This window comes from Notechis scutatus, chromosome 4, assembly GCF_049901735.1.
Source record: "Notechis scutatus isolate UNSWTSFEM ecotype Mainland chromosome 4, rNotScu1.2, whole genome shotgun sequence".
Taxonomy (NCBI): Eukaryota; Metazoa; Chordata; class Lepidosauria; order Squamata; family Elapidae; genus Notechis; species Notechis scutatus.
The window spans coordinates 72845110-72859911 of NC_142012.1; the positions used below are offsets into that span (position 1 = coordinate 72845110).

At 38.5% G+C, this 14802-nt stretch overlaps 1 protein-coding gene across 1 annotated transcript in view; it reads right to left on the minus strand.

The window, feature by feature from the left end:
* Nucleotides 1–14802, minus strand: part of SYNPO2L (synaptopodin 2 like) — a 69485-nt gene that overhangs the window by 43951 nt on the left and 10732 nt on the right. Inside the window, exon 2 of the mRNA XM_026674255.2 lies at nt 7306–7457. Within this exon, the coding sequence (XP_026530040.2) occupies nt 7306–7457 (152 nt within the window). The remainder of the gene's footprint in view (nt 1–7305; nt 7458–14802) is intronic.

Sequence of the window (14802 nt, forward strand, 5' to 3'; positions counted from 1 at the left end):
CTCCTGACTCAGGGGGCCTCCGAGGGAGGGGAAGAGAGTGACTCCTGCCTCCCGCTGTCATCATCATCTTCTTCTTTTGGGTTAGTGAATCAATTAAACCTTTCATGATAATGAGATCGTTTCCCAAATTAATTATTTTTATTTTTGAAATTTACCAGTAGCTGCTGGATTTCCCACCCTCGGCTTATACTCGAGTCAATAAGTTTTCCCAGTTTTTTGTGTGAAATTAGGTGCCTCGGCTTATATTCGGGTCGACTTATACTCGAGTATATACTATATATATATATATATATATATATATATATATATATATATATATATATATATATATATATATATATATATATATATATATATATATATATATATATAGTGTTACTTGTTATATTTTCCCGTCATTGTAGTTCTTTTAAAGTTGTAGCAACGTTTCAGCAGAATCTCATCTGCCATCATCAGGCTTCATCATCAGAACTACAATGCGTGGGAATATACTACCAGCACAATCATGTGAGAAAACTTAGAAAACAATATATATATATATATATATATATATATATATATATATATATATATATATATATATACACACAAACACACACACACACATACCACACACACACACACACACATATATATGGCATTCAGCTTTGTTCAGGTCTTTTCCCATGTCATTATAGTTGTGCTTTTAAAGTTGTATCAACGTTTTGGCAGAATCTCTTCTGCCATCATCAGGCTTCTGTATTGTGTTTGTCTGTGAGTCAGACTTTCACAGCCGTTTCAGTTTTAAATTTGGGGCTAGCCTACTGCTGTGCCAGAATGGTTTTTTCTTCATCCTGATTGGTTGGGAGCCTTGGTCTGTGTTTATTTGTCTTGGAGTTTGCTGTGTTCTGCAACATTGGTGTTTCTAATATCTTCTGTCTCTTTTGTAGCTTTTTTTTTGTTTTGATTGGCTGGCAACATTGTGTTCCTGTATTGGAGGCTTTTAGTGCGGCTTGGCTCCAAGTAAATGGATGGCTATCATTTATTAGGAAGCTAGGTTTCATCTGGGTGCCTGGTTGGGGTGTCTTTGAGCTGGAGGTATCAGGGGGGTCTGTTTGTGCCCAGGTGTTTGCCTGGCTTGTGGTGTGGAGATTTTTTTGTTTGCGAGTGCAGGCTTCCAAATAATTGACAGTCTGGTGGAATCATCTCTTCTATTCATGCTTTCAGGTCTTTTTTCAATCTCTATGGCTTCTCTGATAATTCTGTGGCTGGGGTTTTCTATAGTGGCTAGGGTTTTGGTGCCATTGAAGTTGATGCTATGACCTGTGGCTTTCATGTGTTGGACTAGTCAGGAAGTGTGTTCCAGCTTTTTTACTGCATTTTTGTGTTCATCCAGGTGGGTACTTATTCTTCTATTGGTCTGTCCAATGTATGTAGCAGGGCATGATGCCCAGGGGACTTCATATATGCCTTGGTTTTCCAGGTCAATTTTATCTTTGGGGTTTCTTAGGATGGCTGCTATTTTTGTGTCTGTTTTGAAGGCCGTCTTGATGTGATGCCTGTGTGGTATCCAGATGCCCCCAACTAAATGGCCTCCCAAAAATACATGAAGAAGGCATACCTCTCAGACCCATAGTCAGCTCCAGAGGAGCACCACTACAAAACCTAGCTAAACACTTAGCAAACCAGCTACAGCCCCATGCTGAAAGAGCAGCTTCTCATGTAAAAACTCATACCACTTCTTGGAAATGATCAAAGATCTACACGTGGAGCAAGAAGATCTGCTTGTAAGTTTTGACGTGGTTTCACTATTCACTCAAGTCCCGATAAAAGAGACCCTTGAAATCATCAAAATAAATACCAACCAGCTAAACACCTCATGGAACTAACAGAACACTGCTTAACCAACACATATTTCATATACAAAGGACAAAGATACAAACAAATAGAAGGAGCTCCCATGGGATCACCACTGTCACCTGTCATTGCAAACCTGTTCATGGAAGAATTCGAATCCAGAGCCCTGGCCAATGCCATCCTCAAACCCAAACTATGGTTAAGATACATCAATGACACATTTGTGATTTGGCCCCATGGAAAGAAAACCTAAACAATTTCCTAACATACCTAAACAGCACACACCCCAAAATCAAGTTCACCATGGAAACGAAACAAACAAACAACTACCATTCCTAGATGTACTAATCTACAAAAAAATAGATGGCGCACTAGGACACACCATATACCAGAAGAAAACACACACCAACCGCTACCTCAACGCCCAATCCCACCACCACCCAGCACAGATAAACTCCGTGGCCAAAACACTAATCGCCAGAACCAAACGCCTGGCAGACAAGATACACATAAAGACTGAACTATGCACCCTGACTAAAGTACTGACAGCTAACGGCTTCCACAAAAGCAAAATCACCAGCTTGATCCACAAAAACACACTGAGACTTCCGGTTTGAGCTTCTTCAGCAACAGACTGAAACCTCGTCTCTGCGAGGCTTCGATCCGTGCTACCGCTGGAGCGCCCGAGCCGGCTGGTTTCGGGGCTAAGCCACCCTGTAGAGGTGGTGAAGTGGGGGAGACTGCCAGCAGGGTTGAGGAGAGCGCATCTCTCCTCTCCAGCTGGCCATTACTCCCTTTTCCGGCGGTTGCAGCGGTGGTCAGAAATGGCCACCACAAAGAAGAACTCGACTGGAAAAGAATGTGCAGGAGGAAGATAAGAAGAAAAAGTTTTGGTTGACGGGTCAAACAGCAAAAGCAACAAATAAGGTACCCTGGAATTGAAACTGTTAAAAAAAATAACATTGTTCCTTAAGAACAATGCTGCAAAGGAGAGAGAAAAAAGATTTGGGTTTCTCCTTTTCCTATACTGACAGCTAAGAGACTTAAGCAAGAAATTGGAAAAAATCCACTTTGACATCAATAGGCATTTAATGCTGAAAATAAAAAGACAAAGGGATAATAAAGATTTCTGGATAATTAAAAGCTTTTGAAAACAGGAAAGGAGAGAAAAAGAATAAAAGGGTAGGATCTGGAAGGGAGGAGACTCCTGGAATTAAAAAGAACTTACAGCAAAATCTCAACAAGACTTCCAAAAGATACATTCTAACTGAAATATTGCAACAAAAACCCCAGGAAGAGAAAGTCGAAAAAGAAATAAGAAGATATAATTTGGGACTATCTGGATTACTTGATGATTTCTGGATTCTTGGTTATTGTTTTGAATGACTAAAATCAATTGGGTGGTTGTTTAAAACTGTTTAAAATGGCTCCACTTTTAGAAGAACTGAAAATGGAACTTAAAAAGTACAAAGAAGATGCACAAGAAGGGAGAGGTTCTTTTGGCTTGTATTTCAGTTTTTAGAAATGGAGATTTGGAATTATGAGAAACAACAAGAAATGCCTGCAGAACAAGAAGATTGCGACAAAGAAGAAGCCATCTTTAATGAACAAGTAATCTTAGATGGGGGTAAAAGGAAAGGGGGAAAGAGAATGGAAAGTTTAAGATTGGGAAAAACAACTCCCCCAAAATAGAGTGAAAAATAAGTATAAAATCAGAAAGCAACAGAAGAGGGAAATGCAGAAGAGAAAATTGGAACTAGAGAGACAAGGGGTAAAAAGGGAGGGAGAAGATGAGTGGGAAGAAAGAAAGGAAAAGAAGTTATAAAGGACAGAAGCAAAATATAGAGAACCAGGGCCTATTTAGAGATAATGGATGAAAACTTAATGGAAAAAGGGATTCTGCAAAGGTACATAAGATAGTATGGTTATATTAAAAGCAGAAATAATTTTAGAAAATATGAAACAATGTATGATTAAAATGTCTGATAAAATAGCTATCCTAATTCAGTGGAATGCTTGTCAAATAAATAAATGTAACAAAAGGTATATTCAATGATTTATAAAACATATGTGAAGAGAAATAAGGGAAAAATTAATTATGGAGATTATACGTGTTTTTAAGGAAGTACGATATTTAATTGAAAAGAAGTGTTCAAGATGTTAAGATTTTAATGATTATTAATGATAGAACTGAACTGGAATGGAATGAGGGTTTATAATTACATATATTTACAAACTTTCTTTTTTTAAAAGAATATAGTGTGTATTATAAGAATGTACCAAGCAGAATTTGATTGGAAGTTATGTATTATGTATTATATTGAAGGTCATAAACTTAAGGTACATATTGAAGTTTAAATAAGAGTTGAATGGGTGTAATTAAAAGATATAAAGGTGTCATACTCCAATTAGTAACTACAGGAGAAAATTTGTTTAATGAGAAAAGATAATATGAAATTGAAACAGAACAGACAAAAGTATAAATATAATGATTTGAACTGAGATGAGATAATCAAAATAAAATTGAGAAAATTAAAAGACAGGAAAAACTATATAGAAAATGTAAAATAGCATAAGATATGGAATAGAATACAAAAAGGAGCATGAAATTGAGTTTTGTGTCTGTATAAAGAAGTTCAATTTGGGACCATGCTATTTTCAAAAAAGATGTTTTACTTGTATTTTGTGTGTGAAAACCCAAATAAAACTTTATTTAAAAAAAACACTGAGACATAATGGAGACCTAGAAGATGAACAGACCTATAGAACAGCTGTCCTGCCCTACATAAGAGGTACTACAGACAAAATCAGTAGATACTACCACAGGCATCACATCAAGATGGCCTTCAAAACAGACAGAAAAATAGCAGCCATCCTAAGAAACCCCAAAGATAAAATTGACCTGGAAAACCAAGGCATATATGAAGTCCCCTGTGCATCATGCCCTGCACATACATCGGATAGACCAATAGAAGAATAAGTACCCACCTGGATGAACACAAAAATGCAGTAAAAAGCTGGAACACACTTCCTGACTAGTCCAACTCATGAAAGCCACAGGTCATAGCACGACTTCAATGGCACCAAAACATTAGCCACTATAGAAAACCCCAGCCACAGAATTATCGGAAGCCTAGAGATTGAAAAAAGACCTGAAAGCATGAATAGAAGAGATGATTCCACCAGGCTGTCAATTATTTGGAAGCCTGCACTCACAAACAAAAAATCTCACACCACAAGCCAGGCAAACACCTGGGCAAAAACAGACCCGCCCGATACCTCCAGCTCAAACACACCCCAACCAGCACCCAATTGAAACCTAGCTTCCTAATAAATGATAGCCGTCCGTTTACTCAGAGCCAAGCCGCACTAAAGCCTCCAACACAGGAACACAATGTTGCCAGCCAATCAAGACAAAAAAGCCACAAAACAGGCAGAAGATATTAGAAACACCAATCAAGCAGAACACAGCAAACTCGAGACCAATAAACACAGACCAAGACTCCCAACCAATCAGGATGAAGAAAAAACCGTTCTGGCACAGCAGTAGGCTAGCCCCAAATTTAAAACTGAAACGGCTGTAAAAGTCTGACCCACAGACGGACACAATACAGAAGCCTGATGATGGCAGATGAGATTCTGCTGAAACGTTGCTACAACTTTAAAACAACTACAATGGCGTGGGAAAATACCTGAACCAAGCCGGACACCATACATGTAAGTACCCGAAAACTTAAGAAAACATATATATTGTGGGTACTTACATGTATGGCCTTCAGCTTTGTTCGGTATTTTCCCACGTCATAGTAGTGGTGCAAAGTTGTAGCAACGTTTCAGCAGAATCTCATCTGCCATCATCAGGCTTCTGTATTGTGTCCGTCTGTGAGTCAGACTTTTACAGTGGTTTCAGATTTAAATTTGGGGCAGCCTATTGCTGTGCCAGAATGGTTTTTTCTTCATCCTGATTGGTTGGGAGTCTTGGTCTGTGTTTATTGGTCTTGGAGTTTGCTGTGTTCTGCTTGATTGTGTCTCTAATATCTTCTGTCTGTTTTTGGCTCTTTTTGTATCTTGATTGGCTGGCAGCATTGTGTTACTTTATTGGAGGCCTTTAGTGCAGCAGCTTCGGGTAAATGGACGGCTATCATTAGTTAGGAAGCTGGGTTTCATCTGGGTGCCTGGTTGGGATGTGTTTGAGCTGGAGGTATCAGGGGGATCTGTTTGTGCCCGGTGTTTGCCTGGCTTGTGGTGGAGATTTTTGTTTGTGAGTGCAGCTTCCAAATGATTGACAACCTGGTGGAATCATCTCTTCTATTCATGCTTTCTGGTCTTTTTCAATCTCTATGGCTTCTCTGATGATTCTGTGGCTAGGTTTTTAGTGCTAGGTTGGTGCCATTGAAATGCTATGACCTGTGCTTCCATGTGTTGGACAGTGAGGAAGTGTGTTCCAGCTGAAACGTTGCTACAACTTTAAAAGCACCACTACTATGATGTGGGAAAATACCCGAACAAAGCTGAATATATATATATATATATATATATATATATATATATATATATATATATATATATATATATATATATATATATATATATATATATATATACACACATACATATATACATACACACCTATACACATATATATATACAATTGCAGTTACAATGCAGTTACACCAAGTAATGTTTAAAAAGTGTTAAGTTTAACAACATTTCTAAGATAAGAAATATAGAAGATAAAAACTCTGAGTGTACATAATGTATTGCATTGAATTGCAGTTCAGTCATAATATCCACAATATTAAGGGACCTACATCCTGGATACTCTGGTAATGTACAGTACCAACAACTAGATTTTAAAAGACACCCCAGGTGTTATTTTGAAGTTTGCCTAGGAAAGCTGATACAACAAGTCTGACATCCTGCTTAGAAGAGACTATCGAAATGCTGTGCTAAGTGGGCTTCAGCCTGGTCTGAATGCTTGTGCATCAGAGTCTCATAGATCTCATTCTGGTATGAACATTTGAGCAAAATATGCATAATAAATATCAGAGCAGAACCCTGGCACTGCTTTGTACTCTGAGCTTTCCATGCATGCTTTCACCTGAGTGCAGGAGAGAGATAATTGGTGACATTTGTGAAATCAGGTATGATTCCACCAGAACTTTATGAAAAGCATTTAATGGTGCTGTTCCAGTTAAAAATACTCAATTTACCCCAATGGTTTAGAGCAGAGGTCTCATTCTCGCGGCCCGCGGGCCAATTGCGGCCCGCAGGAAAATATCCTGTGGCCCCCACCGTGATATGAAAGTATAATATTAGTGTATAATATAAAGTATAATATAAAGTATAATATTATGCGGCCCAGCCTCACCCAGACTCTGCCTCCAGCGGCCCCCAGGCAAATTGTGTTTGAGACCCCTGGTTTAGAGTAATCAATCTTTCACTCAGCCCCACGAGAGGTTCCCTTACCTTGTAACAACAATGCTGAGGGTGCTACTGGAAGAATCGATGATCTGCATGGTAGTGGCATGGGAGAGGCCAGCACATGGCTTTCCATTAACAGATACAAGTTCATCGTTTTCCCTTAGGCCACCACGACACGCTTTACTTCTCTTTCGAATCTAAAAAAAGAAAAGTGAAGTAGGGATCAGCAGCCCAGAAGTGGCCCCATTACTTACTCAACTTTTCAAAAGTGGGTGAAAGAGTTTTGGGCAGAGGTCCAGTTAGGCATATCTACAGGGTATGATAAAAATAAAATCAATATAGTGGCCATGATGGTGTGGTGCAAGCTCTGCCCATTTTTATGTCACACATTTAAAAATGGGTGAGAGTTTCCATCACAGCATCACGGCCACCCTCATAATCAGCCACTTTGGGAAACTCCATCTGAGCAAGAAAATAAACAAATAAATATAATGTTGTATAATGTCTAGGTGTTGCCACTAACACAATGTCCTAAAACCTGTTGCTGGTGATAAGCTATTTTAACTATTGAAATATTTTGAAATATAACATGCAAAAGTTGTCATTAACAAGTACTCAGATTTTAAAAAAACTCACAAATAGAAGCTGAATTGACAAAAATGTTACTGGTCATTGCCTTCAGGAGAGGCAGTGAGACCCAACAGAGAAATACGGATAGAAGGCAGAGGTACCCTGGCATGTGAGGTGTATAACAAGAGTAAGACAACTGTTGCCCACATGGTTGTCTCGTTGAGGGTTTGTCAGTCTTACAGATCAAGAAATCAACTCCCCAGGAAGACAAATAATGCTTTTATTGAGATTGTCAATGATAACACAATCTTGCAAGTCTGATTGGGCTGGACCTCTTTCCCTTTTTTATATTCCTGTGAATTAGGGAGGTGTCTCTTCCGAATATTCAGTTTGTTGTGAACTTAAGATATTTCACCTATTGTTACTTTATTAACAGAGTTTATGTTCTACAGGTTTTGCTAGAAGAGGGACACTGATTATTTTGAATAGGTGGCGAGGTGCGTGGGGCGAGTTCCCCCCTCCACCCTTTTCCCCCTCACCACAATGCAAGCAACACAAGCCTTGTGTTACCGCGGGCCATGTGGGTGGCGCAGCCTTGTGTTCCTGCGCAGCCTGGATTAATTGCTTTGGGGGTGACATTTCTCTGTGGACCACCCAAATTTTCTCGTGGACCACAAGTGGGCTGCAGCCCACCGGTTGGTGACCACTGCTCTAAATAAAATATGCCAATTTGTTAACCAGCTGATGATAAAAAAAATCCTCTCAAATTACTTTTGAGATACAACTATGCGGGGAATGTAACCAAACTGCCGAGGCAACTTCACAAGTAACTGAAAATGCAGAAAGTTTATCGCAGTTTTAGAAGAACTGGACATTAACTTTCACTACAATAGTTCAAATGTAAACCTCTCAACACAACTGAAAGAGCATCAAGTAAAAAGACAAATTTGGGACTTTTACTTTAAGGACATTAACAAGGTTGAGGATCTCGTGATAAAATCCTATAAATCTTTGATAAAACTTCCAGAGAAGAAAAACATTTTACTCCATGAAGATAAGCTGGAAGGAGTGAGTTAAATTTAATGAGTTAACTGGAATCAGAATGCATTTTTCTCTGCTTGATACGTGCAACTAAAAGAAAGGTTTGACCCAAAATTTGAATTTATATATATATTTTACATATAATGTTAAAGTAATTCTTAAAATAGGCAAAAGCTATTGAAAATGTATTTGAGAGTATTAAGAGAAAGTTAATGAAAATGATGTACCAGTTTAAAGAAAAACTATGTTAAAAAGGATGTTTATAAAAGAAAATAATTCTATCAGGGCAGTTTGGAAGGAGGGATCTAAATCAGTAGTGGGATTCAATTTTTTTTACTACCGGTTCTGTGGGCATGGCTTGGTGGGCGTCGCAGAGGAAGGATGCTGTAAAATCTCCAGTCAGAAGTGGTATTTGCTGGGTCTCCGAACTACTCAAGATTTCCGCTACCGGTTCTTTAGAACTGGTCAGAGCCTGCTGAATACCACCTCTGATCTAAATGCAATACTGAAGTTTAAAGCTTATATGTTAAGAAGTCAAAGAAAAAAATATTAGAATATTAGTTTAGTACTTTGAAGGAGAAAAGGGGTGAAAAAATTGGTTTTTTCCTTTTTTTCAGTAAGGACAAAGAATTTGAAAGACGAAAATAAATTTTATAAATAAAATGGTGACAGTTTACAAAGATTATTAGGTGCAAATAGAAATGCACGTTATTTCTATAGCAAGGAAAATAAAGCAGGAACGGTTAAATTGATTATTTTATTCAAAGAGGAAAATATATTCTTATTTGGATATCACTTCTGGAATCTGTGCTTGTGAAGAAAAAAACTGAAACTTTGACTTTGGTCTTGTTGATTAGAAAGATTTGGTGTTATAGGAATGGCTAGTTATATATTACTGTGTAAAAGCAAAAAGTTGGAGTATGTTTATCTTGTACTGTGCTAAGAAGAGTTGGAAGTCAATGCCCTTTTCTTTCTTTTTCTCTTTCCCCTTGTATCTCACACCTACTTCTCCCTGCTCCCTTTCCCTCCCTTAATTTCCTATTTTCTTTTCTTCCTTGTATTTTATATAAGAAAAATGATTAAAAAAAAAGAATAGAAAGTTGAACAGTGGTTGAACAAGTTGACCAGAGGGTACGATTTATGACATTTATATTATGTAATTAACTTTTTAATGGTATTTTTAAAAATGTTTTGTAAAATTTGCTAAATTTCAATTCCACTGGAGTCATGGATACACTGAGTCATGGAAGCATTCTATAAGTTGGTCCACTTGAGGTATTCTGGTTCAAAAACCGGTGCCCTATGATGCACTGTTTTGCCCAATTAAAGGTTACAGATACGAAAGTCTTAGTAGTTAGATATTCCTGCTGCTTGCAACAAGAGGCAGGAAAAATAATGTTCCTTTGAAGGATGTAATGGGCAGTCATCCCTGATAACAAGATGGGCCTACATATAGTCTTGTTCCTAAGTAAAATAAACCCATAAAGTACCATGATTTCCATGCTGAGGGGCACAGTAAGACTCGTAAAGTAATAAAGCTATTCAATCAAAGACAATGAATGCCCCTAGAGCTGAAAGATATGATCAAAGTCAAGTAAATAACCTTTGAACCATTCTCATTTGGTATGCCTTTGCTTTTGCCCTGAAGTGCTTTTTAAATGGCAGGAGGAAAATTGACTCATTAGAGCTGTGGTGTTGGAGGAGGCTCCTGTACATTCCTTGGACAGCAAAGATGACAAACAAGGAACTACATAAAACCAGACATATCGCTGGAAGGCAAAAATCACAAAATTCCGCCTTATTTCAGCCATGTCGCGCAATCAAACTCACTGGAAAATACAGTTCTCCTCAGAATGGTCAGAGCTAAAAGGAAAGAAGGTCACCAAAAAAACCCCAGACACCATCAAAGCCAATACCGGCCAGAGAATAAAAAAACTGAAAGAAGCTGTGCAAGATGGACATCACTTTTTAAACAGCCAAACTAAAAGCAAAATACTTGCTTTCTAAATAGTACCATGTTGCACCTTGTGCTTTGGCTTATACAGAATCAGCTGACATCCTCCAGAATCTGCCTTGGCATAGTTTTTGGGATTTTTTGGTATGAGCCAGCAGTGTACGGTGGCAGCCAAAAAAACCAATGCAATCCTAAGTTGCATTAACAGAGGGATATAATTATTTTTATAAATAACTCAAGGTGTTGAACATATCAATCTTCTTGTCTGCCTCCAAGATTCTGTCTTCTGCTTGACTCTTTCCAGCTGCCATAGAAACAGGTGGGAGGAATAATTGGGCCTTGTGGGAGGAAGGGCGCTGGAGGTGGAGTTGTGTGAATTGTAAAAGTTGGGATGCTTTGTTGCTTACTGCACAAATGCAGTCACTTATCTTTCCAGGCCAAGGTCAACCATCTTGGCATACCAGATGTCTGAGGATGTACCCACATGATATTATACACACCTCAGATTGGATGTCCAGTTTGAATTGTTGGGGGTGGGGACATAAGATAACTTTATATATATAATTTCCACGCCTTTTGCCTCAGATCTTGTATTTCTTCTCCTGTTACCACTTCAATTTCAGTAAAAGTCCTTTTCTCTATAAATTGGAGTCTAAGGTTTTCTTTCTTGGAATTTGAATGGAGCCACACCTGACACTTCTTCCTATTTTGCACACAACAATCCTGTAGGGTGGATTGGGCTAAGGGATAGTGGCTGGTGCAAGATCATCCGACTGACTTTTATGCCTAAAGCAGGATTAAAACACAGTTTCCTATTTTCTAACCTGGAATTCTGGAATGAACAGGGCCAGATGGACGGTGGGACTGGTGCTTTCTTGCTAGGGGAAACCTACCTAATCAGAGTCATGTCGCTAGAGAACATCCCAAGAAAGTGAACTCTGATGGTCTGACCATCTGAGACAGGGTAATCTCGCAAAATAGTTGGGCATCATACCTTTACCTGTATAGGGCAGCATAAGGATAGGGAAATCGCTAAAGCTTTGCCATTATTTATTGGATTTTTGCAGCCCAGACATTATTGGGCTAATGTCGGAAAATCCCCAAATCACTTCCCCAAATCTATACTTCCAAAATGCCAAGCACTAATAGAAGCCCTGACAACAAATTCTAAGTTATGCTATTAACAAAAGCCTTTAGAAAGGCAGTTGGCTGAAGTAAGGTTAAAAACACAAATTACAAATGTTGAACTCATCAAATTTACCAAGTTGGAGAGAATATCCAAAATTTTAGAAGATAGACTCAAGATTCAGAAGGATCTTAACAGACTTGAATTCTAGGCCCTACCCTATTACAACAAAATGTAATTCAGTGGTGAGAAAAGTAAGGGTTGACACTTAGGCAAGAAAAACTAAATGCACAGGTATAGAATGGATAGAACCTGGCTCAACAGCAGTAACAGTGAAAGGAGAATATAGGAGAATATTTGTAGCTCAAGGTTGAAATGAAGGGTCCTTGGTGCTCTCTGAGCTTGGTTGTTTTCATTACCCAAACAAGGTAACATCATCAGTGCACTCACCCAGACATCCTAGTAGACCACCACAAGTATGACCCAGCAGTGTGACACGGTTGCCAAAAAAAGCCAATGCAGCCCTAGGCTGCATCAACAAAGGGATAATTTCAAGTTCACATGAAGTGATAACATCATTTTATATTGCACTCGTGAGGCCATACTTGGAATACTGCATCCAGTTCTGGTCACCACAATACAAAAAGATGCTGAGGCTTTGGAAAGAGTGCTGAGAAGAGCAACAAAGATGATTTAGGGGACTGGACGCTGAAACATATGATGAATAGTTGCAGGCACTTGGTATGCTAGTCTAATGAAGAGAGAGACTAGGGGTGACATGATAGCAGTCTTCCAATGTTTGAGATGCTGTTACAAAGAAGAGGGGGCAACCCATTGCCCAAAGCACCTGAGGGCAGGACAAAAAGTAATGGATGGAAACTTAACAAGATCCAATCTAGAATTAAGGAGAATTTCCTGACAGAAGAATTAATCAGTGGAACAGGTTGCCTCCAGAAGTTGTGGATGCTGGATCACTGAAGATTTTAAAGAAGAAATTGGACAACTGTTTATCCAGACTGGTATTGGGTATCCTGTTCAAATAGGGGGTTAGACTAGAAGACTTCCACAGTCCCTTCCAAACCTTTTACTCTATGTTCTGATTAGGAAGTATAATGAAGAAACCACAATTGATACAATAGGACTGGAAAGTCAATTAATCAATCAAGCTTAAAGTGATAATTAAAGATGCAGAGAGCCATTAAGACATTCAACTTTCTTTAATTAATAACAACTTGGAGTAATTGTAATTTGGATTGCAGGACCAGTAATGTAGATTACACCACCTCCTACACAGTAGTCCCTATTAAAAATCACCACCCACATAGCTATTAATTAAATGGAAGGCAATTGGTTCCTTAAACAAGAGTTTAGCTTCACATTTGGCACAGTCCTGAGTGTCTCTACAACAAAAGTGTTCTTATCAGTTTAAAATGGAGACAAAAGGGAAAGTATCTGTTTTGGGAGCTATGACCTGGCTCGGAATTTGTTGGACTTTGATCACCCTCTGGGGTCCAGCTCCTGCTGCAATCTTAAAATAGCTATAGCCCATTCCATCTGCTGCATCTATTAGCACAAGTGCCATCACCCTGGCCTTTCTCAGTCTTTGCCCTTCCCCTGCCTTTAACATTTGTAAAAAATGTGGAATGAGAACATGAAACCAGAGATCAAGCAGCAGAGCAAGAAGCTGGCTCTCCTCCCAACTTCCGCCTTTTCCCCCTTTCTTCCTAACTTTCTGGGAAGAGCATCCAGGTCTCAAAAGCATGAAATGGCTACGCCAGGAATGGGACTGATTAAGACCGAAATGCCCCAAAGCCAGACAGCATGTGTATCCCCAGGCAAGGAAGATCCTTGGGATTGATACCCTGAAATAAATAAATGGAGCCCAGGACATAAAATTTCTTGATATGAATGTCAAGAAAAGAATATATTTGATATAAATATTTGATAGTCTCTTTGATATAAATATTTTGATATAAATCTAACAGAAGATTCCTTCCCTGAGTCTTATTTCTATGTTTCTGTCTGCTTTATTTACGTATCTGTCTAAAACTTAATAATTTCCTGTTGTTTTATATCCTTACAATAGATACCATTAATCATCTGCCAAGGTCTTCCACAAGAGACTCAGGTGTGACTAAGTAGATAACATCATAATGAGGTGAGCAGCCAGAGAATAAAAAAACTGAAAGAATACAAGATTAACACCACTTTTTAAACAGCCAAATGAAAAGCAAAATACTTGCTTTCTAAATTTTGCACTTTGTGCTTTGGCTTATACAGAATTAGCTGACATTTTGGGCTTTGCTGAATCAATCCTCCAGAATCTGCCTTCTGATTCATGAGGTGAGCAGAGAAGGTATTGGAAATAAATTTAACCAAAAGAAATTATCCACCTAGTGACAATTATGTATAATAACCATGACTAGACAATAATACAATTGACAAATATCATGGCATTCTATCCCTCTTAATGGGCAAACCATTTGGGTGAGGAAATATTCCTCAAAGCTAGATGTGTGCAAGATTCCCACCTGGTCCTAATATACACACGTAAATATATTCCTAGACCCCTTGTAATTTTTGTTCTCCTCTGGAGGTGCTCCAGTAAGACCCAGCGGTGTGTGGTGGCAGCCAAAAAAGCCAACACAATCCTAAATTGCATTAACAGAGGGATATAATCAAGACCAAGTGAATCTTGATTATATAGTCTTGATTACAAATACATACATACATACATACATACATACATACATACATACATACATACATATATATATAATTTGTTTTCATAGATTTTCACGGGTACAGGTATGTAGGTCTAGGTGTGTTCGGGTCTTTTCCCGTGTAAGAT